Source organism: Ursus americanus, chromosome 34 (genome assembly GCF_024610735.1).
Source record: "Ursus americanus isolate L20-20 chromosome 34, mUrsAme1.1.p, whole genome shotgun sequence".
In the NCBI taxonomy this organism is placed as follows: domain Eukaryota; kingdom Metazoa; phylum Chordata; class Mammalia; order Carnivora; family Ursidae; genus Ursus; species Ursus americanus.
Window position 1 is genome coordinate 10730394 of NC_142160.1, and position 19064 is coordinate 10749457.

The window sequence follows — 19064 nt, forward strand, 5'->3', positions numbered from 1 at the left end:
AGGGTTAATTATAGGTTGTCAAGACCAGGCACTGGGCCAAGTCTTTTAGATGCTTATTCATTGTGTGTTTGTAACAGGACTGGCCTCAGCTTTAATGATTTCGGCGGGTGTTTGGCTTTCCCTGGCAATTAGTAGGAAATTGTCCTACATAAGCAGTATTGCACAGGGTGGATTGTCTGAGATCATCTTTCCCACAACAGGAGGAAAAGCTTTGGTCAGACAAAGTGGGTCGTTAGTACCAAGACACACGAACTTTTATGCGTCCAAACATTGTGGATTTTATTTCCTTAATATATATCATCTTCCATTCATGAAACACTCCTTCTCAGCGTTCAGTTTTTGGAGCTGAAAACAATGGGCTCTTAAATCTTCAAAGTCGAAATACCCGTGTAATTGTGTTTTTAGCGTGCGTGGATTTAAGGAATTACACGTGGACATCTGAATTGGAGTGCCTCTCACAATTACTCCGGAGTGCCGCCGGCTCTGCGGTTCACTGACATTTTGCCGGGAACAAGAGTGATTCCAATGAAAGTGGCAACTTGAGTAGATCGGACAAAACGTTGCTCCTGCTGTTTTCCTATTGGCTTTGTGAGGTGGTGGGCTGCAGCGCGCTCCTTCCGACTCGTGAAAGTCAGCGGTCAAATTTTGGGAGCCAGTTGTTCAACACAGCCATTACTGGAAATTAAATGACAGAAGCTTACAGTTGCATGAGTGACAGTTTTTTAAGGGTGGTCCCCAACAGTCGTCCCTCCTTAGTGACTTTACTTCCTCTCTGTCATTTGCTCTCAAGGGTACTTGGATACATGGTGTCCGTATTGTGGAAATCCTACATGGCGGTGTGCTCCTTTGTGTTCCTTTCCGGCTTCTCATTCAGTGACATCACGTTGGTAGACTGAGGTAGGAGCCCTCAGCCCACAGCAGGTGTCGAGCCCTGTAAGGGCTAGATTTACAGTGTTTTTGATGGTCTGTTTTTTTGGACTTAAAAGCGTGTGGTAGCCCTAGCCATCGCATTGTCAATAGCATGAAAAATTGAGGAACTAGCCCACCGGTATTTGAAAACTGTTTTCCCATTCAGGACGGATGCAGCCCATATTACTGACTAATAAGTGAAATTCTGACATGTCTTTATTTCATTTTCGTCTTATTAGTGTAAAGGAAAATACGAACCACCCTAATGGGGCCACACATCATCGTTTGCATCCTAGTTTGGGTATGGATGCCTGAGTTCTACAAAAATCAACAAAAGCATTCTGTGACAGTTCTATGGACGTTACAGTAAAAACGACTGCATATTGTAATTTGTAAATTGCTACACATCCTTTATCAGTGAAATGTACAGTATATATACATAGAGATATGCATGCATATCTCTATGCATCTGTTTTTCCCAGAATGCTGGTGGTTACACATTTCTCAGTGTGCTGCTCCTTTTATGCCTCTGAAGTCCATAAAATGTCTGTTTCTTCAGTACCGTCTACAGTGATAATACGAATAACCACTAAAACATATTAAATACAAGTGACTGACTTGGTAAGGGTCACCTTTTTGAATCCTCACCGATGCTGTCATATTGCCAGAGACAGAGAGACTGTGAGGAGGTGAATTTAGGCACCTCCAGCTTTAGTGGAAAAGTGGACATTTAATAGGTACCTTCCAAGAGCAGGAAGCATGCGGACACTTGCCTATGAATTATTCACGTGAACCTTACGGTAAATAAGGGAAGTGATGTTTACCACTGTTGCGTAGGTAAAGACCTGCTCCTGTCCAGCCAAGTAACGGCGGTTAGTTAGCAGGGGAACCCCTGAGGAAGGAACCGAAGCTTTCAAGTTCCTCCTCGTAATCAACTCAGAGGGGATGGAACGACTTCATTGAAGGAAATGCTGGGAAGGCCTCGAAGTGACAAATACGTTGAGGGCATTTTTATGAATCGCCGTTGAGAAGTTCCATGTAAATAGGATTTAGACATCCGTACAAAAGATGGGCATTGTCCAAAATAAGTTGAGTTTAAATCAGACTCCAAAAATGAGTAATTGAGCCTTCTCGGGAGTAGGTGGGCTAAGTGGGGAAGGCTGTCATTTCTGTGGCAGCTTGTAAACGTGAATATTTGTATTTACAGACTGTGAGGCCCATTAACGTGTAACGAAAAGGCAGGTGTACGAACGGTGTACAGTAACGGCTGGGATGTTTTGTGGTTTTATCAAGTGCCGAATCACTTCTTAGTTGGCTTATGCGTGCGTTTTCTGGAAGGTGGACTATTTTGTGTGATGCGTGGCACATGGCTGTGGATCTGACCCCAGTATTCGGGGCTCCCAACACCAGCCAGGTCCAGCCTACACAGCCGCCCCGCCAGCCCCTCGGGGCACTCTCGGCACCAGCTGCAGAGCACAGACAGGGACTTGAGCGGGGACCAGCAGCCTCGCCATACTCGTGGCCACACTCCCCGAGCTGATCGTTCTGGTCCTTGACCATTCACAGAAGCACCCCACACCGTTTCCAGGCTGCACATCAATCCTCATCATCCTTCTAAGTCAGTATTTCTTTCTTTCTCATTTTGTTTTTAGATTTTAGTACTTTTTTTTAAATTATGTTATGTTAGTCCCCACAGTACATCATTAGTTTTTGATGTAATGTTCCATGATTCATTACGTGCATATAACACCCAGTGCACCATGCAGTATGTGCCTTCCTTAATACCGGCCTATCACAATCCCCCACCCCCCTCCCCTCTGAAACACTCAGAGTGTTTCCCAGAGTCCTTAATCTCTCATGGTTCATCTCCCCCTCTGATTTCCCCTCCCCTTCAGTTTTCCCTTCCTTCCCCTGTGGTCCTCCATGCTATTCCTTATGTTCCACATATGACTGAAACTATATGATTGTCTTTCTCTGCCTGACTTATTTCACTTAGCATAATCCCCTCCAGTTCCATCCATGTGGATGCAAATGGTGGGTATTCATCCTTTCTGATGGCTGAGTAATAGTCCATTGTGTATATGGACCACATCTTCTTTATCCATTCGTCTGTCGAAGGGCATCTCGGCTCCTTCCACAGTTTGGCTATCGTGGACATTGCTGCTATGAACGTTGGGGTGCATGTGCTCCTTCTTACGTCTGTATCTTTGGGGTAAAGACCCAGTAGTGCAATCGCTGTGTCATAGGGTACCTACGAATAAATCTAACCAAAGAGGTAAAGGATCTATACTCCAGAAACTACAGAATTTAGTACTTCTTGACCATAGCCTAATACATTAATTTTGAATGCCTAGGACAGATTTCTGCAAAGTACTATTTTCAAAAAAGTTACATAGGAAATAGTACCCATGCAACTCACCAATTTTCATCATGCTAAATAGATTGGGAATTTATTATCCTACTTCCTGTTCTTACTTTGCATGTGTGATTCCAGTTTGTCCTCCCCTAGAACTCTTTGGTTTCTATAATATATATTTAATAAAAATTGTCTTTAAGATATAGAATCGGATTTGAGATAGATACAGATACATACATAGTGAGGTGATTACTGTGAGCAAGCTAGCGTACCGATCCTCACATTGTTATTTTGTTTGTGTGAGACCAGGAGCTTGGCTCTCGTTACTACATGTTAGCTTGTGTGTTACCTTCACTAGATATGGACTCTTGAAGGGAGGGACTATGTTTTGTGTCTCTTTTTTTTTTTTTTTTTTTTTTTACGGGTTGGTTTGGTTTTGGGGAGGGGGTGTTGTGTTTTTTTTAAGGTTTACTCTCTTAGTAACTTTCAGATATATAATGCGGTATTGTTAGCTCGAGTCACCAAACATTACATCCCCGAACTTCTTTATCTTATAACTAGAAGGTTGTACCACTGTGTGTGTGTGTGTGTGTGTGTGTGTGTGTGTAGTGAGCACGCCTCAAATCCACTCTCGGGCTGTGGCCCAGTATATAATAGGGTAGTATCAACGGAGGTCATCATGCAGTACCTTACGTCTCTAGACTTATTCTCCCCACATAATTGCAGCTTTGCGTTCTTTGACCAACATGTCCCATTTCCCCATCTCCGCGCCCCTGGTAACCACCGTTCTACTCTGTTTCTACGTATCTGACTTTTCGAGACTCCACACAGAAGTGAGATCATGCAGTATTTTTCTTTCGGTGTCTGTTAGGCAGTATTTCTTGGATATAGCTAGAGCCCCTGCTTCAGAAATAAGTTGTTTAAAATGTCATTGCCTGGACCTGCCGGGGATCCTAATGCATAATAGGAAAGTTCGAGAATCACTATTGCAGGAAGTGGGTAAACTGGCCTTGTTTTTAAAGCACCTAGTTTGTTCCTTAAATTATAGGAGGGGTCTTGGGACAAAAGGGTCACTGCCTGAGATTAAAGGTGAGCCGTGATTAGAAAACCAAAATAAGTCCCGGTTGTTCTCCGAGCTGCCAATGCTGTACGCCTCCCAGGTCATCCCAGCCAGGCACCTCCAAGTCTTCGCGCTTTCACTCCCCCTACACTGCTTATGTATTTAATGACTCAGGACAGGGTGCTGACCTGGCCAGCAGAGACAGGTAGTTTCAGTGACATTTTCCAGTGATTCAAATCAGAGCTTATAATTAGTTTGGCACTGGCCTCACCACATATAAGAAACTCCTTGTCATTCTGAACCTCTCTGAAGCCACCAGCCACACTGAAAATCAATTCTGCTTATGGTTTTCCGAAGCCCCTGAACAGTTATAATTACATCTGTGGAAAGCAAAGCTGCCTCGTAATCTGTTCTCATGTTATTTTTTCCAGCAGCTTCCAAAGACTTGATAGTACTTTGGATGTTGACTAAATGATGCTGAGTGTGGTCATTTCAGCCCTCTGCATTTTTAGCGCATTGGTGCGAGGAAGACCCAAGTCAGGTCTGAAAGCTAAGGCGCACATATTATCTAATGATTTCTGGTAAATGATAAAGCCTCAATGAATGTTTGGTGGCTTGTACTGAAGAAGGGCCTTACTTTTTAAAGTTAGAAAATGTAATATTCAACAAAGAATAGGAATGGTACTTTTCTCCGGTCCCCAGAATATTCATTTCCTGAAGGTTCAGGTTACTGGTGTTAGGGGTGAGGGAAGGGAGGGCGAGCGCTCATGAGCCAGCCTGTTTCCAAGGCAAGGGTTTCCTGTTAGCATTGATGGCCCCTGCGTGGGTTTGCTAGGATTGCTGTAACAAAGTACCTCACGCTCGGTGGCTTACACAGAAATGTATCGTCTCAGGCTTCTGGAGGCCGGAAGCCCGCCATGTTGGTAGTCTTGCTTCCTTCCCAGGCCTGTGAGGGAGAATCTGTCCTGTCTTGTCGCCTGGCGGCTTGCGGTCTTTGGCATTCCTTGGCTTATAGAAGCATCACCCCAGGCTCTGCTGTTACCCCCACGTGGTGGTCTCCCCGTGTGCCACCTGGACATGGGTCACACTGGGTTAGAGCCCACCCTACTCTAGTCCGAACTCAGCCTGATTACATCTGTAATAACCTCTTTCCAAATAAGGTCACATTCTGAGGTACTTAGGGCTGGGACTTCGACATTTGAGTTTTAGGGGACACGATTCAGCCTATAACACCATCTCTGAATAAAGCTTTGCTTCTCTGGAATTCTTTTTTCCAGTCCTCGTAGCAAGTAAGTGTAAAGAGTTTTCAGAGTATCTGGCCGCCGACCACCGTCGGTAGGAGTTCCGTCACTGAGGTGCGGTGTCTCGTGCTGGGGTTGGGAATGAATTAGCTCCTGGTCGTTTTCTTTTAAACCCTTATTGGTCCCGTCAGCTTATATAGCAAACGGCATTTCCTTTTCAGCATTTCTAATATGCTACTCTGTTCTCAGACTTCGGTTTTCTGGGGAAGTTGAGAGAGGGCCAACTGGGCTAAGAACCCGAGCTTCCGGAAGCTGGGAGGGCCTCATCAGATTCAAAGCCCTGATGTTTACGGGGAGGAAGCTGGAGCCCAGGGAGGTCAGATGGCTCACCCAGCTCCTTGGCCCCCGTGTGCCCCCACAGCATACATAGCTCCTTGGTGCCCAGTTGGTACCAGAACTCAGCTACCCTGCCTTTTATTCTAGCTCATTCTTCCACATACCGTACTGCTTCTCCCGGCCATGGGTCCCCTGGGATTTAAAAGACCCCAAATTCCCATTGCCTTTGCAGGGCCACGCGTAGCTATAGAGTATAATCGCCTCAGCTTTCAGCATGCGCCACTTAGCCAGGGATGTTTTGTGGGCTGCTCGTATTAGAATTTGTCTTGTCCCCCTAAGCCTTACCTCTGGGACCTACTTAAGCACGTCTCAGCTCCATGGATAAGCGCTCTGGGAAGAGAATGAATTCTGATACTAAGGTCTGCCTGATACGGACAGAAATCATGTTTTCCAAGACAGCCTAAGTGATTCAGTGTTGTAAAGTCCAAGAGAAGCTACCTTGTCAACGTTTAGCTTTTTATTTTATAGTACTGATACATGTACTTATTTGCCTCTTTTTTGCCTTTATTAATTATGTATTTCTCCCACTTTTTTCAAAGACTAAGTCAATGACCCAGCAATGCGTACGTGACTTACCAACCCAGGGTTTGGCTCTCAGAGCCGGCTCAGCACTCCGTACACATTCGGAGGAACGATTTATAGCTCAGTGAGTAAAAAGCAGATACCGTTTTCAATGCTGATCGCTCATTATTGGAATTTATACATGGTAACACGCACAAGTCTCAAGTGTGTCGTTCCACGAATTTTGACAGATGCATACACACAAGTGACTGTCACCCAGATCAGGATAAAGAACATTCCCATCACGCCAGGAAGTTCCCTTCTGCTTTCTGCCCCTCATGACCCCTGAGGTCACGGAGACACTGTCCTTCGTTTGCGTCCGGAAGCTGAACAGTTTTGGCTTTCCCTTGTTGTCTGTGGTCCGTCTCAAAATAATTTCTGTGCCTGGGGTATCCACGTTCCTGTGGCTGTTCCTTAATGTCTGTAAGCCAGTCAAGACTGGCTGGTGGTAATAGATTGGCCATTTAGAAATGGATCTGTAGATCTCTTGTTCTTTGTAAGTGAGCCATTGTTGTGGCGAGAATCCTAAAAATACAGCAGAGAGCTCCTGCTCCACCGAGGCAGCGTGGGGTGGGCATGGCTCCCACCGTCCGCCTGGGCTGAATGCAGGTGCCCCACATGGTACCTGGGGTTCGACAGGTTCGCCTTAATGCTCACATTACAAGTAAACAGGAAGAGCCCCAAGCTCACAGAGTTATCATTACTGATTAAATGAAGTAATGAGTGTGGCACAGTCATCGCGGCATAAACATCACGGTCAGTGACAGCTGCCAGCCAGAAGTGCGTGGGTGGGAAGGCATCAGAAAGAAAAATAAATCTCCTAGAGAAGTGTGGTGGGAAAGGTCCCTGCAGTTGGAGGGTGCCTTTGCCGAAGAGTTTCTTCCTCCAGCCACACCCCCACACACACACACCACACAGGCCGCCGCTGGTGGGAGCTCAGCTGGCCCAGCTCTCTGAGCCCCCGCGGCTTCCTGTTCCAGCCACACCTGCACCCGGCAGCGCAGAGCTCGCCTCGGGCTTCACCAGCAGGTCCCATTGCTGCTGTGCGTGCCGTGTTGCCGTGGGCTTCGTGCCTCAGGCGTTTGCCTGTGTAGGGAGAGGGGCAAGGTAGACCCCAGCATGAGACCTACGGGCAGCCAGCCGTAGATTCCCGGGAGAGGGGCTGCCACTCTGCCAGCCTCCGGGAGGAACAGGCAGCTGCCTCATCTAAAAATAGCAGGAGGGGGAGAGCACTGTAAAGCATAGTGCAGCGGCCGTGGTCCTGGCTGTAAAGGAGACAAGACAGAGCAGAAGCAGCAGATCCCTCTGCAAGCCTGCTGTGCGGCAGGCCAGTTGGGTGGTGAAGCAGCAGTCCGGAGGCAGTGACCTTCCCACTTCCCTGGGGCGTCTTGCACACTTGCCTGTCCGCTCAAAGAGCTCACCGTGAGAGAGCCGCTCTGTCCTGGCCCCGGCGTGAGCTTTGCTGCATGCAGACACTATTGGGGCTCCGAGTAGGAACCCCAGGGCCTGGGCTTCAGAATTCCACACTCTGCAGCTGCCTCAGCCCCCCACCACTGCGCCACTGCAGCCCGAGTGAGCTTTCCTGAGAGAGGCTCGGGCTGTTGCCTTGACCCTCACATGACAGGTGTCTGTCTGAGCCAGGCTGGAATGAGCCCACCCCCAGGCAGCCGGTATCTCTAGGGCTGAACGAGGATTTGCAGCCTTTGAAAGAGACTCGAGGCTGCACTTATGGGTTTTCTCTATGGGTAGAGTTTTCCTGTCCACTCTTCTTGTCAATGTTCTGGTAGCTAAACTTAGACTAGCAGAAAAGAAATTCTTTGCAAAATGTGAGGATAAACCTATGCAAGCAGATGTCATCCAAGCCCCACCCCCACGGCGACATAGAGCCCCAAAGGTAACAGTCCTGGTGCTGCCCCTTTTCGTTTGTGCAGAAGAGCGAGACTCTGTCGGCATTCACTCTCATCTGCATTATCTGACTTCGGTCTCTTGCTGGCCCGATGACATGGGCAGGGCAGGGCCTGTCATTCCTATTTCCACATGACGGGGCAGGAGCTCGGAGTCAGGACTTGCCCAGACTTGTAACTCATAATCGGAGGGCAGGGCTGTATCTAAGCCTTAGTCTGCACACTGTCTGCGTTGAATCCCCATGGCAGTCCCTTTCTAAAGAGCAACCCCCCCCAACATGGAACAGCCTAACATGGGGGGGGGGCGGGATTCCAGTTAGTCTTGTTGGGCACATTTTTCTTTGCATGGCCCAGAAGCATGGCTTTGCATCTAGAGAGGGGAATAGAACGCTCACTCCCTGGTGGCCAGGCATTCACAGTATTTACGTAGTCATTAGAATATAAATTTTCCATATCCGTTTTCTCATTTTAGAATCAATTCATGGACAAGGCAGGAAAAAAGGTGGTTATAGCTGCAAGACAGAATATAAATATTAAGGGCCGTGACAAAGTAGAGATAAAAGAAGGTTTTTTTTAAGTGGATCTAATACCAAGTGAGAGAGGAAAGCAGGGACAAAGATGAAATGATACAGGAAATTCAAAATATCCGGTGTATGGAATAAAAAAGGTCAAGCGTATTATTCAGTTACAAACTAAGTAAAATATAAATAGCAAATGCTGGGAGGAAGTACAGTGTAGGGGAGGGTCATGTCCTCCTGATGGAATCAATACGTGATGCTTTAGGTTGAGAATACTTTTTATTCCCTGATTCATCTGAAGATATGAAAGGAACCACCAGAACGGCTAAAAAAAGAGCGATCCCTAAAGACGCTGCCCCCGGGGTGGGGTCAGGCGGCAGGACAGGAGGTCGTTGCTTTTCATCGTAAGTCATTTTATCATGGGATAGATTACTTTGATAAAAGAACCTCAAGGCAGTGAGAAGATAACTTTTAAAGACAAAAACCTGTGGAGCGTACTGGCTGTCCCCTGAGCACATGCCCCCCCCCCCCATGAGAATGAGCTATAAGACACTCATCAGGGCTGCGAGCAGAACTCAGAGTGTTCCCGGCTATAAAGTCATCAATGACTGCTACCAGCAGCCCAACCAGGCCGATGCTCGCCAGTGAAGCCAAACGGATGGTGCTGGTACCAAAACCGAGCGACAGAGAGGCCCGGGTGACATCAGAGAACCATTCCCGTCTGCTCTCCGGGGGAGCATTCTGAGGAGCTGAGAGGCCCCCTCCCGCACAGCTCTTACCTGTGACGGGCTTGCCAAGGGTGCAGAGAGCAGAGCCCGGAGCAGCTGCAAAGGATGGACCTCTCCTCTGATTTTACAAGGGAAGAACATCCCGAAAGCCTTGTTGCAAATTAGGCTCAATTAGCCCTCAGTCTGATTTGAAGGACTCGTGGCAAAAGTGGATGGTGCAGAACCCAGGCAGGCAGCCAGACTCTTAAACCTAGTCACGTAACGTTGCTTCTCGAAATGGATCTTCCCAGGCTGCGAGGCTGAGGAGTGGCAGGCCCTCTGACACAGCGGTGGGGATTCGAGGCCACTGCTCCCAAGAGAGGTGCTCTCACTTATAGTGACCCCAAAGAAGGAATCTGGAAACCAATCAGAGTAGAGATTGATTCCGGATAGGCCTGTGCCCAAGAAACCAACAGTACAGTCAAGAGGACTAAGGAGCAAGAATAACGCGTATCCCCCCATGTCAGACCGGAAGAGAAACAAACCTGAAATTGATCAGTGGCTCTGACATTTAAGTGAAAATCCTTCTTAGAACCGATCTTAACTTTACTGCTTGAGGCATCTTCAGGGAAGGAGGAATTTGCTTCAGGCTATAGGCGCATTTTAGTTGGGGTGGATGATTTATTCTTGCATTTTCTCCCTATTCTTGTACATTCCGTTAATTTTTTTTAAGTAGCAATGGACATTCCCATACACATTCAAGTATATAATAGGATCTTAATCACAAATACTTGATATTCTACGTGAGGCATGTCTTGATTAGGAAGGATACAGCTTTGGGGCGCCTGGGTGGCTCAGTTAAGCGGCTACCTTTGGCTCAAGTCATGATCCCAGGGTCCTGGGCTCGGGTCCCCCATCGGGCTCCCTGCTTAGTGCGGAGCCTGCTCCTCCCTCTCTGAGACAAATAAAATTTAAAAAAAAGAAAAAAAGGAAAGATACATCTGTATCTTCAGTGATATGTATAACCTTTACTAATCTCTTTGCTAAAAACATAATGTGAAAATGAATTATTTTTATTATCGGTTTCAGCTGAGGCCCAAAACAAACCTGCAGGACTTGCAAAGCAAGTGGCTGAAAACCAGTTGTGCAACTGGTGGCTGACCACCCACCCCCAGTCTTTAAAAGAGGTTAGAGAAGCCACGGAATGAGTGTGCAGTTAGCATGTGATCCTTAGAGCAGTCAGGGAGCGGGGGTGCCCTGCAGTGGGGGGTTCTTCAGAGAGCAGGCTGGTGCGCCCTGGAGTGGAGGGGATATACCTGTGTCCCCTAGTGTCTGACTCATGCCTGAGATCCCTCAGACTGCACTGGCTGAGCAAGGAGAGTTGGCTGTTCACAGAGGATCTGTACACTCACTCTCCTGCATCTCGTCTGTGCTTTAAGTATTTGTCTCCTTGTCTGTCTGCCTCTGTCCTATGTCAGTTCCGCCAGGCAGAGATACTGAGTTCGATCTCTGCTCCATCCTAACATCTAGACCACAGGACGCACACACGGGGGTTTGTGTTGTACATTCATGACCCTCATCTCTCCAACTGTCCTGCATGTTTGATATTATTCTCATTTTCTCTGTGGGAACCTGGAGCTCAGGGGGGTGAAGAAAGTCATCCAGTATCACCCACAGCTCCGAAGAGCCAGAATTCAAGGCTAAATCATCCAATTCCAGAGTTCATGCTCTGCCTGTGAGGTTCTCTCAGCTCAGGAACCCGTTTTCCTCAAATGCATTCTCTTGGAGGGAAGTGACCTGCCGGTTCTGGTCTCTGGTCTCACTCACTAGATAAGTCATCCTCTGTACTCAGTACATAAAGGAGGCTGCGCGAATGCCAGGATGTATTAATGTCAGATTATCCAGAATGCACTTAATGGGACTTAACTGTATACGTGCCTAATGATTGGTACAGAGCTATATATATTCTTTTTACAGGGTTCTTTCAGGAGTCATTTTTTTAATTAAAATGTTAGCAGCTTAAGTAACTATTGTTCTTGTTAAATATTATTCTTTTTATTGTGGTAAAACTCAACAGAGGCACCTGGGTGGCTCAGTCAGTTAAGCATCTGCCTTCGGCTCAGGATCCTGGCATCGAGCCCCGCATCGGGCTCCCTGCTCAGTGAAGAGTCTGCTTCTCCCTCTGCCTCTGCCCCTCCCCACTGCTCGTGCTCTCTCGCTCAAAATCTTTAAATTTCACATCACATAACCCTTCCCCTCTTAACCATTTTTAAGTGTACAGTTCGATAGTGTTACATACACTCCCAGGATGAGGCAGCCCATCTCCAGAACTCTCTTCATCCTGCAGAACTGAAACTCTGTCCCCATGAATCTACTCCCCCCGCCCACCACCCTTCATTCCCTTTCTACCTCTGTGAATTTGACTAGGCTAGGTCCCTCATGGAAATGGAATTACACCGCATTTGTCTTGAGAAATGTGTCCTACAGACTCACCCATTAACATAGGTCAGAATTCGCTTCCTTTTCAAGGCTGAATGACGCTGCACCGTGTGTGTCAATTTTGTTCCTCCATCAGCGGACATTCGGGTTGCTGCCAACTACTGGGTGCTGCGGACACGGGTGTATTCATTTGCCAGGGCTGCCCTCATAAAGCTTCACAGACGAAGCGGCTTGAACCACAAAAATTCATTGTCTCACAGTTCTGCGGGCTCCAAGTCTAAGATCAAGGTGGCAGCAGGGTTGGTTTCTTCTGGGGCCTCTCTCCTTGGCTGGTTGCTGGCTGTCGTTTCCCCTGTCTGCACACGGCCTGTGTTCATGTTTCTGTCCTAAACCCTTTTTTAAGGTATTTGTGAAAGAGAGAGGGACAAGCAGACCCCACGCTGAGCTCAGAGCCCGATGCAGGGCTCAATCTCAGCACCCTGAGGTCAGGACCTGAGCTGAAACCAAGAGTCAGACACTCAAGTGACTGAGCCACGGACGCACCCCCCCCCACCCCACGTGATCTCTTCTATTAAGGGCACCAGTCCTAATGGATTAGAGCCTATCCCAATGATCTCATTTAACCTTAGTCACCTCTTTGAAGACCTTATTTCCAAATACAGACACATTGTGAAGCACTGGGCATCAGGACTTTAAGATATGAATGAGGGGCAGACGCACAGTTTAGCCCACAGCACTGGGTAAACAATATCTCCGACTGTGTTTTCTTCTTTGGGGGTATATACCCAGAAATGGGATTGCTGGATTATAGGGTCATTCTTTTTTTTTAATTTTTAAGGAAGAAAATTTTATTTATTTGTAAAGCATATTCTGCCTGCTTTTCCCCAAACCTTTCTGGCCATCTTTACTCTCCTCAAGCAAGGATCTCTGCAGTCACCTCCAGCTCTATCATGCCTTTGTTTTTGCTGGATCGCAGAATTGAGTTCCGAGGCACGTATGCCTTTGCGCCCTCAGTTTCTGCGATGGCAAATTTCTAAAATTTCCACAGAGCTGGCCCTTGAAAGAGGGCTTCATTGGAAGACAAAGTTCAGATCCTAAACTCTCAACGGCAGTGTGACCTTGGGCAAGTCCCTTTGCCTCCCTACCTACATCTCAGTTCCCTCATCTGTGAAGTAGACGCATTGGGGCAACAAATCCAAGAGGGGGCCAGGCAGAGATGATGTAAATGGAAGAGACCAGAAAGTGGTGGGTGCCCTGGAGGAAGGTCCCCGTACCTGTGCGCTGTGCCACACCAGCTGGTCCTGGGACAGTGTAGACAGTTCCCCGGGCTTCCACGGACCTGCACGCATGGTCTGTTCACCCCACGGCGTGGAATCTCAGAGCCCAATTCTTTCATGTTGCCAGGTCAACTGGAATTTTCTTTTTTCTCTATTAGGAAACAAAAATGTTTTCTGAATGACTGGAATCTACTCAGAACAGCTCTAGAATTTATGCGACCTAAACTATTCCATCAAATTTCTGATAATTTCTAGTACTATGCACTGAGATCAGTTTTAAAATTGTAACCCTTAGGTGCCTCATGAAACATATTACTTCATTAAGATATTTCACATACTCTAAAATTTACCCAAAGTGTACAGTTTGGTGGCTTGAGTATATTCACCAAGTTGTACATTACCAGAGGCTAATTTTAGAACGTCTTCAATAGGCCAAAAAGAAACTCCACACCCAAGAGCAGTCATTCCCTAGTCCTCACCCTCTCACCCCCACCCCCACCCCCACCCCCGGCAACCACTCATCTGCCTTCTGTCTCCCTAGATCGGCCTCTTCTGGACATTTCACATAAGTGAAATCACACAGTACGTGGTCCTTTAGGACTAGCTGCTTTCATTAAGCATAAACGTTTTCAAGATTCACCCATCCAGTTGCACATATCAGTACATCATTATTTCTTATTGCCAAATAATAACCCATTGTAGGAATTATGCATTCATCAACTAGAGGACGTGTGGGTTCGTAACACTTCGGGACTATTCTGAAGAATGTGACTGGGAGCATTCGTGTACGAGTTTTGGTGTGGGCACGTGTTTTCATTTTTCCTGGATCTGCATCTAGGAGTAGAATTGCTGGGTTGTATGGTTTTAAGGACCCAGCAAACTGTTCCCCAGAGCTGCTGCACCTTCCTCCCATCTCCTCAGTGGCATCGGATGGTTCCAGTTTCTTCCCACCCTCTCCAGCTCTTGTTCTCGCCTGTCTTTAGGATAGCCTGCTCAGGAGGGGCGAAGGGGTAGCTCACTGCAGTTTTTATCTGTGTTCCCCTCATGACGAATGATGTTTAGCATCTTTTCGTATGCTTCTTGGCCATTCGTATTTCTTCTCTGAGGGAAGTGTCTGTCCACATCCTTTATTCGTTTTTTAATTGGGTGATTTGCCCTTTTATTGTTACAGGAGTTCTTTATATAACCTGGATATGAGTCCCTACGAACCTCATTTTCATCCCCCAAATGATGCTCAGAACGAGCTATTGAGATAGGAAAGTACTCTAATACATGTGAAAACAATACCAGTTTGATTTTTATCAAATTTGACCGTAGAATACTAAGGAAATCTGGTATTTGTGTTCTGTAATCACAGTGTATTTTAGCCAAAATAATCGGTAAATCCCAAAGAATACCCTCATTTTTTTCTAAACCATCGAGTAGCTTCCTCGTAGTTACCAAAAATAGAAGATAAATATTAGACTGAAAAATATGTACATAATGGATTTACTTCTAGGGGAGTGATTCTGGATCACAACAGGACGGCAGAAAAAGGAAGATGAGTTTAGCCGTATTTTACACTCCATGTAGTACTATTAAAAAACTTCTAAAGAAAAATGACTTCCCCAGATGCCTGGCTGCCGATAGAGTATGCAACTCTTTATCTTAGGGTTACAAGTTCAAGCCCCACTTTGGGCGTAGAGTTCAAGTGAAAAGAAAAATCACTTCCAGAATACTCTTGGTTATACCCTTAATCTTGAAAACTGAGTTCTGAACTTCATCAAATAAATTATATGTTCATTAAATAACCCAGAAGCCATTAGAGATTTTTTTAATTATATAAAAATACCCAAAAAAAAAAAAAAAAACCAGGAATAAAAATCAAGAGTCATCCCACACTTAATCTATTTTCTGACCACCTTATTTCTAGCTTTGATGTTTAGGTAGGTAACTTATTCATGTTTCGTGGGGGACATTGTAGCAGCTGAAAGCAAAAGCCCATCACTGCATCGTTACTTTGGATCCAAAACCTAACTTGAGCAGTACTCATTCCCGCGCAGTGCCTCTCAGAGCCGCATCTCCTGAAAGCTGCTCGTTTACTAAACCAAGAAATCTATGAAGGTTTACGTTACAAAGTCAGCAGCTCGATCGAGAGAGGCCACGCTCACCCCGCTCTTTCAAGTCCATCGGAACAAATTCTGTGTCCCACACTGTGTAACCCATCTTAGGTTTCTGGAAACCAAGAGGACTTTTTTTTTTTTTTTTTTTACCTGAGGCCAGAATGTACCAGAAAACCCATGGAGGCAGTGTACCCCTTCATTAACCCCTTCGTTGCCATGCTCTCCCACCTCACCAGCTGAGAGGCCCACCGGAGACTCCTCTCACCCTTGCTTCTTCCTACTCATCTAGTATTTTTACCATTTTTCATTATCTTTTATGATCAGGAAAAACACCAATGAACCTGATTTATTAAGATTCATACAATTCTTGTGACACTTTTTTTAAAAGTCGAAAAGGTCAGGATTTCTAACTATTTCACATAGCTTCCATGAATGGGTTCGTGTGTACTGAAGGAAGATGTTGTGTGGCTCCCAGCCTAGGGAAGGGCCGAGGATGACAGTGGGGAGGCTCAGAGGCTGGCTCCAGACTCGCGCTCTCAGAAGGGGTGAGCTCTGAGCTGGGCCCTGCAGGGCAGGGCCTGGTCATGGGTGAGGGGAGAGACGGAGCCGTCTTCCACGCGGCCGTTCTCAGGCCCTAGCAGCTTGGCCGCACCGGGCTGACGGCCAGCTTCTTCTCCCCACCCTCGTGGTACCCACTCTATCATCACTGCTGGCCGAGGTCATGTTCCTGCACAACCTTCCCATGGAACGTTGCCAGAGGTTAAAAATGTAACTTTTATTTCAGTGGGGGAAGAACCTGTGCATTCCTGAGCTCCGAGATCAATTAACAATTTCTGTACTATCAAAATAGACCAATGGCTTCAACATTGGCCACCGGTTCCCGCATCGTGACCAAACAAGGTGGTTTCCCCTCGTAAAGGCCTCTGTGGTCCAAGACTATCTGCCTGCGTTCCTGTGGCATTTGTTGCCTGCCAAAGGGACACCTAGGCTGTCCTCACAAGCACGTGATCCAGGGCTCGGTGCATGCAGGCCTTGGCCTAGCAACGTGAGCATCGGCTTGGAGCGTATTACAAATGCAAACCGACGGGCTCTGTGCCTGATCAACTGCATCATATTTGGGGGTGTAGGGCCTGGGAAAGTGGGTTTTAACCAACCCTCCAGGGGATTCTGATGCACATTTAAATTGGACAACCCCGGTTATAATTGGACCTTTCATGCCAAAAAGGCAAAGAGAACAGTGCAAAGAAAGAAATCAATACTGAGCGGGCACAAGGTTATGTTTATAAACCAGCACGGCATGAGTACTGTAAGCGGGGACCCTAAGCAGCAGGAACAACTACCCCAAGTCAAAGCTTCAGGCGGGCTTCTCGATGGTAGCCCTCCACCCTCACAAAGCCGGGGACCCACAGATCCCTTTCCAGAAATATAACAAGTGTCCCATGCAGGGAAGCAGACAGAAGTACAACCAAATTCCTTAGCAGGAATGCTGAGAGCTAGCAGACTGCTAGTACCCCCAAGTTCCTTCAACTCAAGCGAGCGTATCTCCAGGTAGGACCATACTGCCTTTGAATTCTCAAAATCATCTTTTATCCCGAAAAGCTTTCCCAAACTCCACGTCTTTAGCCACAACTTGGAGGCATCCATGGATCCTGGTCTGGAGGCCACATGCTCATGATTCTTCTTTGTTTTTCCAGTAAAGGGTTACCTTCCAGTTCCACATACACCTTGGAAGAGGGGACCATCTACCTGACTTCTGAGCCAAACGCTCTGGAAATGCAGGATGATAATGCCTCCGTGCTTGATGTCTATTTAGTAAGTAATTCTAGTTTCTTCCCCTTCCCCTCTGGTCTACGGATGGACCCAGGCCATAGCTTACACAAGAACAGGTTCGGTGAGGCCAGGCCAGCTGGGGTTTTAAAAGAAACCGTGGCCCTCCGTCACTTCCACCCCTGGTGTGTCTTTTCATAAGCCATGCTTTCACACAGTTCATGTAGAACATTCCAGAAGAGCATATGTAGGCTAAGAGGCTAAATCACTCTATGTAAGAAGAGAACAGATCCCCTAATCGTGAGGGAGGCGAAATGGGGCTCTTCCGTGTTAATGTCTTCTTCGACTCTACTGTAGCCCCCTTGTGTGCGAATCTTTTTGAATTCTGATTTACTGCCTTGGTAAGCTGGGAGCTAAGAGGCCCAGAACTGGGTTGTGGGAACAACCTGCCATCAGCACCGAAGGATCTTGGCTCTGTCCCTCAGCTGTCACCAACCAGCAGCGTGACCTGGACAGGTACCTCTCTGTGTGTCCTTGTTTGCCAAAGGAGGGAAATGACGCCGAGCTCACCAGGCTGCTTGGGGGATCACGAGTGATCACGTCCGTGAACGCCCTTGAGTGCCTGCCAAGTTGTCTGCAGTGACTTAAGTGAATTATTAGATGAGGGCTTAGAAAGATGTATGATGGACTAAACTAGGAAAGCGGAGAAGGGTTGTTTTCCCTGTAAAGTACGTCCCACACGCATTCTCCACACCCCTGCATACCTGCACCAAATCACATGAAACAGGCCAAGTGCTGATTTCAAGTCTTCCACTCTTTTACGTTGTGCCGAGCATGAGTGTGCAAGCTCTGTGTCGGGAACCAACCCCACTTGGTGCGTGGCTCCTGACCACACACCACCACAACCCCCTGTGCCCCAGCCCAGCCCTCTGTTCCCTCAAGTACACTCTGCAGGACATCGGTCACCAACAATGCTGCTGATTACTGCGGAGCCCTCCAGCATCTTCTCACCTCTCCTAGAGTAAGATCCAAAGTCCTCAAGGTCCTGAATGGTCCGATCTACTGCCTCTCTCCCCTCCTTTCCCTGCCTCTGTCTTCTTTACCCATACTGTTCCAACCACACTGGCCTTGGTATTCCTCCCATAACCAAACATGCCTCTGCCTCAGGACCTTTGCATTTGCTGTTACTGCCTGAACACACTTTCTTAGCTGTCCCAAGCTTGCTCCCTCACTTCCTTCAGTCTCAGCCCAAACATCTTCTCAGATAGGCTTTCCTTGACCCCTTATATAAAATAGAAGGCCTCTCCCTACAACAACCATTGTGAAAGGACTTTTTTTTTTTTTTAATAAACCTCTGAATATCCTGGTTGTAGCACCAACAGAATTTTTTTTCCACTGGGCAACCCTCCTCCCTACACTGCCCCCACTTTTTAAAATTAAGTTATGGTGCGTTTTAAAACCTTTACCAGAGTGTCTGTTCCTCTGCACAACCTAGAAGATAGGGAATTAAATAGGAAAACAAATGACAGTAATTTTTTGGTCCCAGGGTAAGTGTGAAAAACCAAGTAAAATCTGATCTTCATGAGCTAAGAGTTCAAGCTCCTTGTATCTTTAAAAAAACAGATTTGCACCAACCAGGGGCACGTGACCCTCCCCAGAGGAACCGAGGGTCACAGGGTAGTTAAATGGCCTTGCAGATCCCAGTTCCCCTACGTGTTACCCTTACTCCTTTGCTGGAGAGCTTGTGTCATTAGTCATTCCGATCCCTCCTCCTTGGTATTATCCATTTCATTTATTAGAAAACTGCTTCTGTTCTTTTATTAGCAT

At 46.9% G+C, this 19064-nt stretch overlaps 1 protein-coding gene and 1 long non-coding RNA gene across 7 annotated transcripts in view; one reads left to right on the top strand and one right to left on the bottom strand.

The window, feature by feature from the left end:
* Positions 1-19064, top strand: part of PIP5K1B (phosphatidylinositol-4-phosphate 5-kinase type 1 beta) — a 295798-nt gene that overhangs the window by 254010 nt on the left and 22724 nt on the right. For 3 of the 4 annotated variants that reach the window (XM_045772497.2, XM_045772494.2, XM_045772495.2), the window contains one exon: positions 17165-17282. The exons of the other annotated variant lie outside the window; for it this stretch is intronic. In XM_045772497.2, the coding sequence (XP_045628453.1) occupies positions 17165-17282 (118 nt within the window). The remainder of the gene's footprint in view (positions 1-17164; positions 17283-19064) is intronic. 4 annotated transcript variants of the gene reach the window in all.
* LOC123776492 (uncharacterized) overlaps positions 3246-19064 on the bottom strand; it is a 103098-nt gene continuing 87279 nt past the window's right edge. Inside the window, exons 2-5 of one of the 3 annotated variants that reach the window (XR_015722862.1) lie at positions 13366-13519; positions 12146-12484; positions 9725-10068; positions 3246-7609 (exon numbers count right to left, since the gene is read on the bottom strand). This is a non-coding gene — a long non-coding RNA (uncharacterized LOC123776492). Of the gene's footprint in view, positions 10069-12145; positions 12485-13365; positions 13520-19064 lie in introns of all 3 variants that reach the window. The other 2 variants (XR_015722863.1, XR_015722861.1) reach the window with 2 other exon arrangements.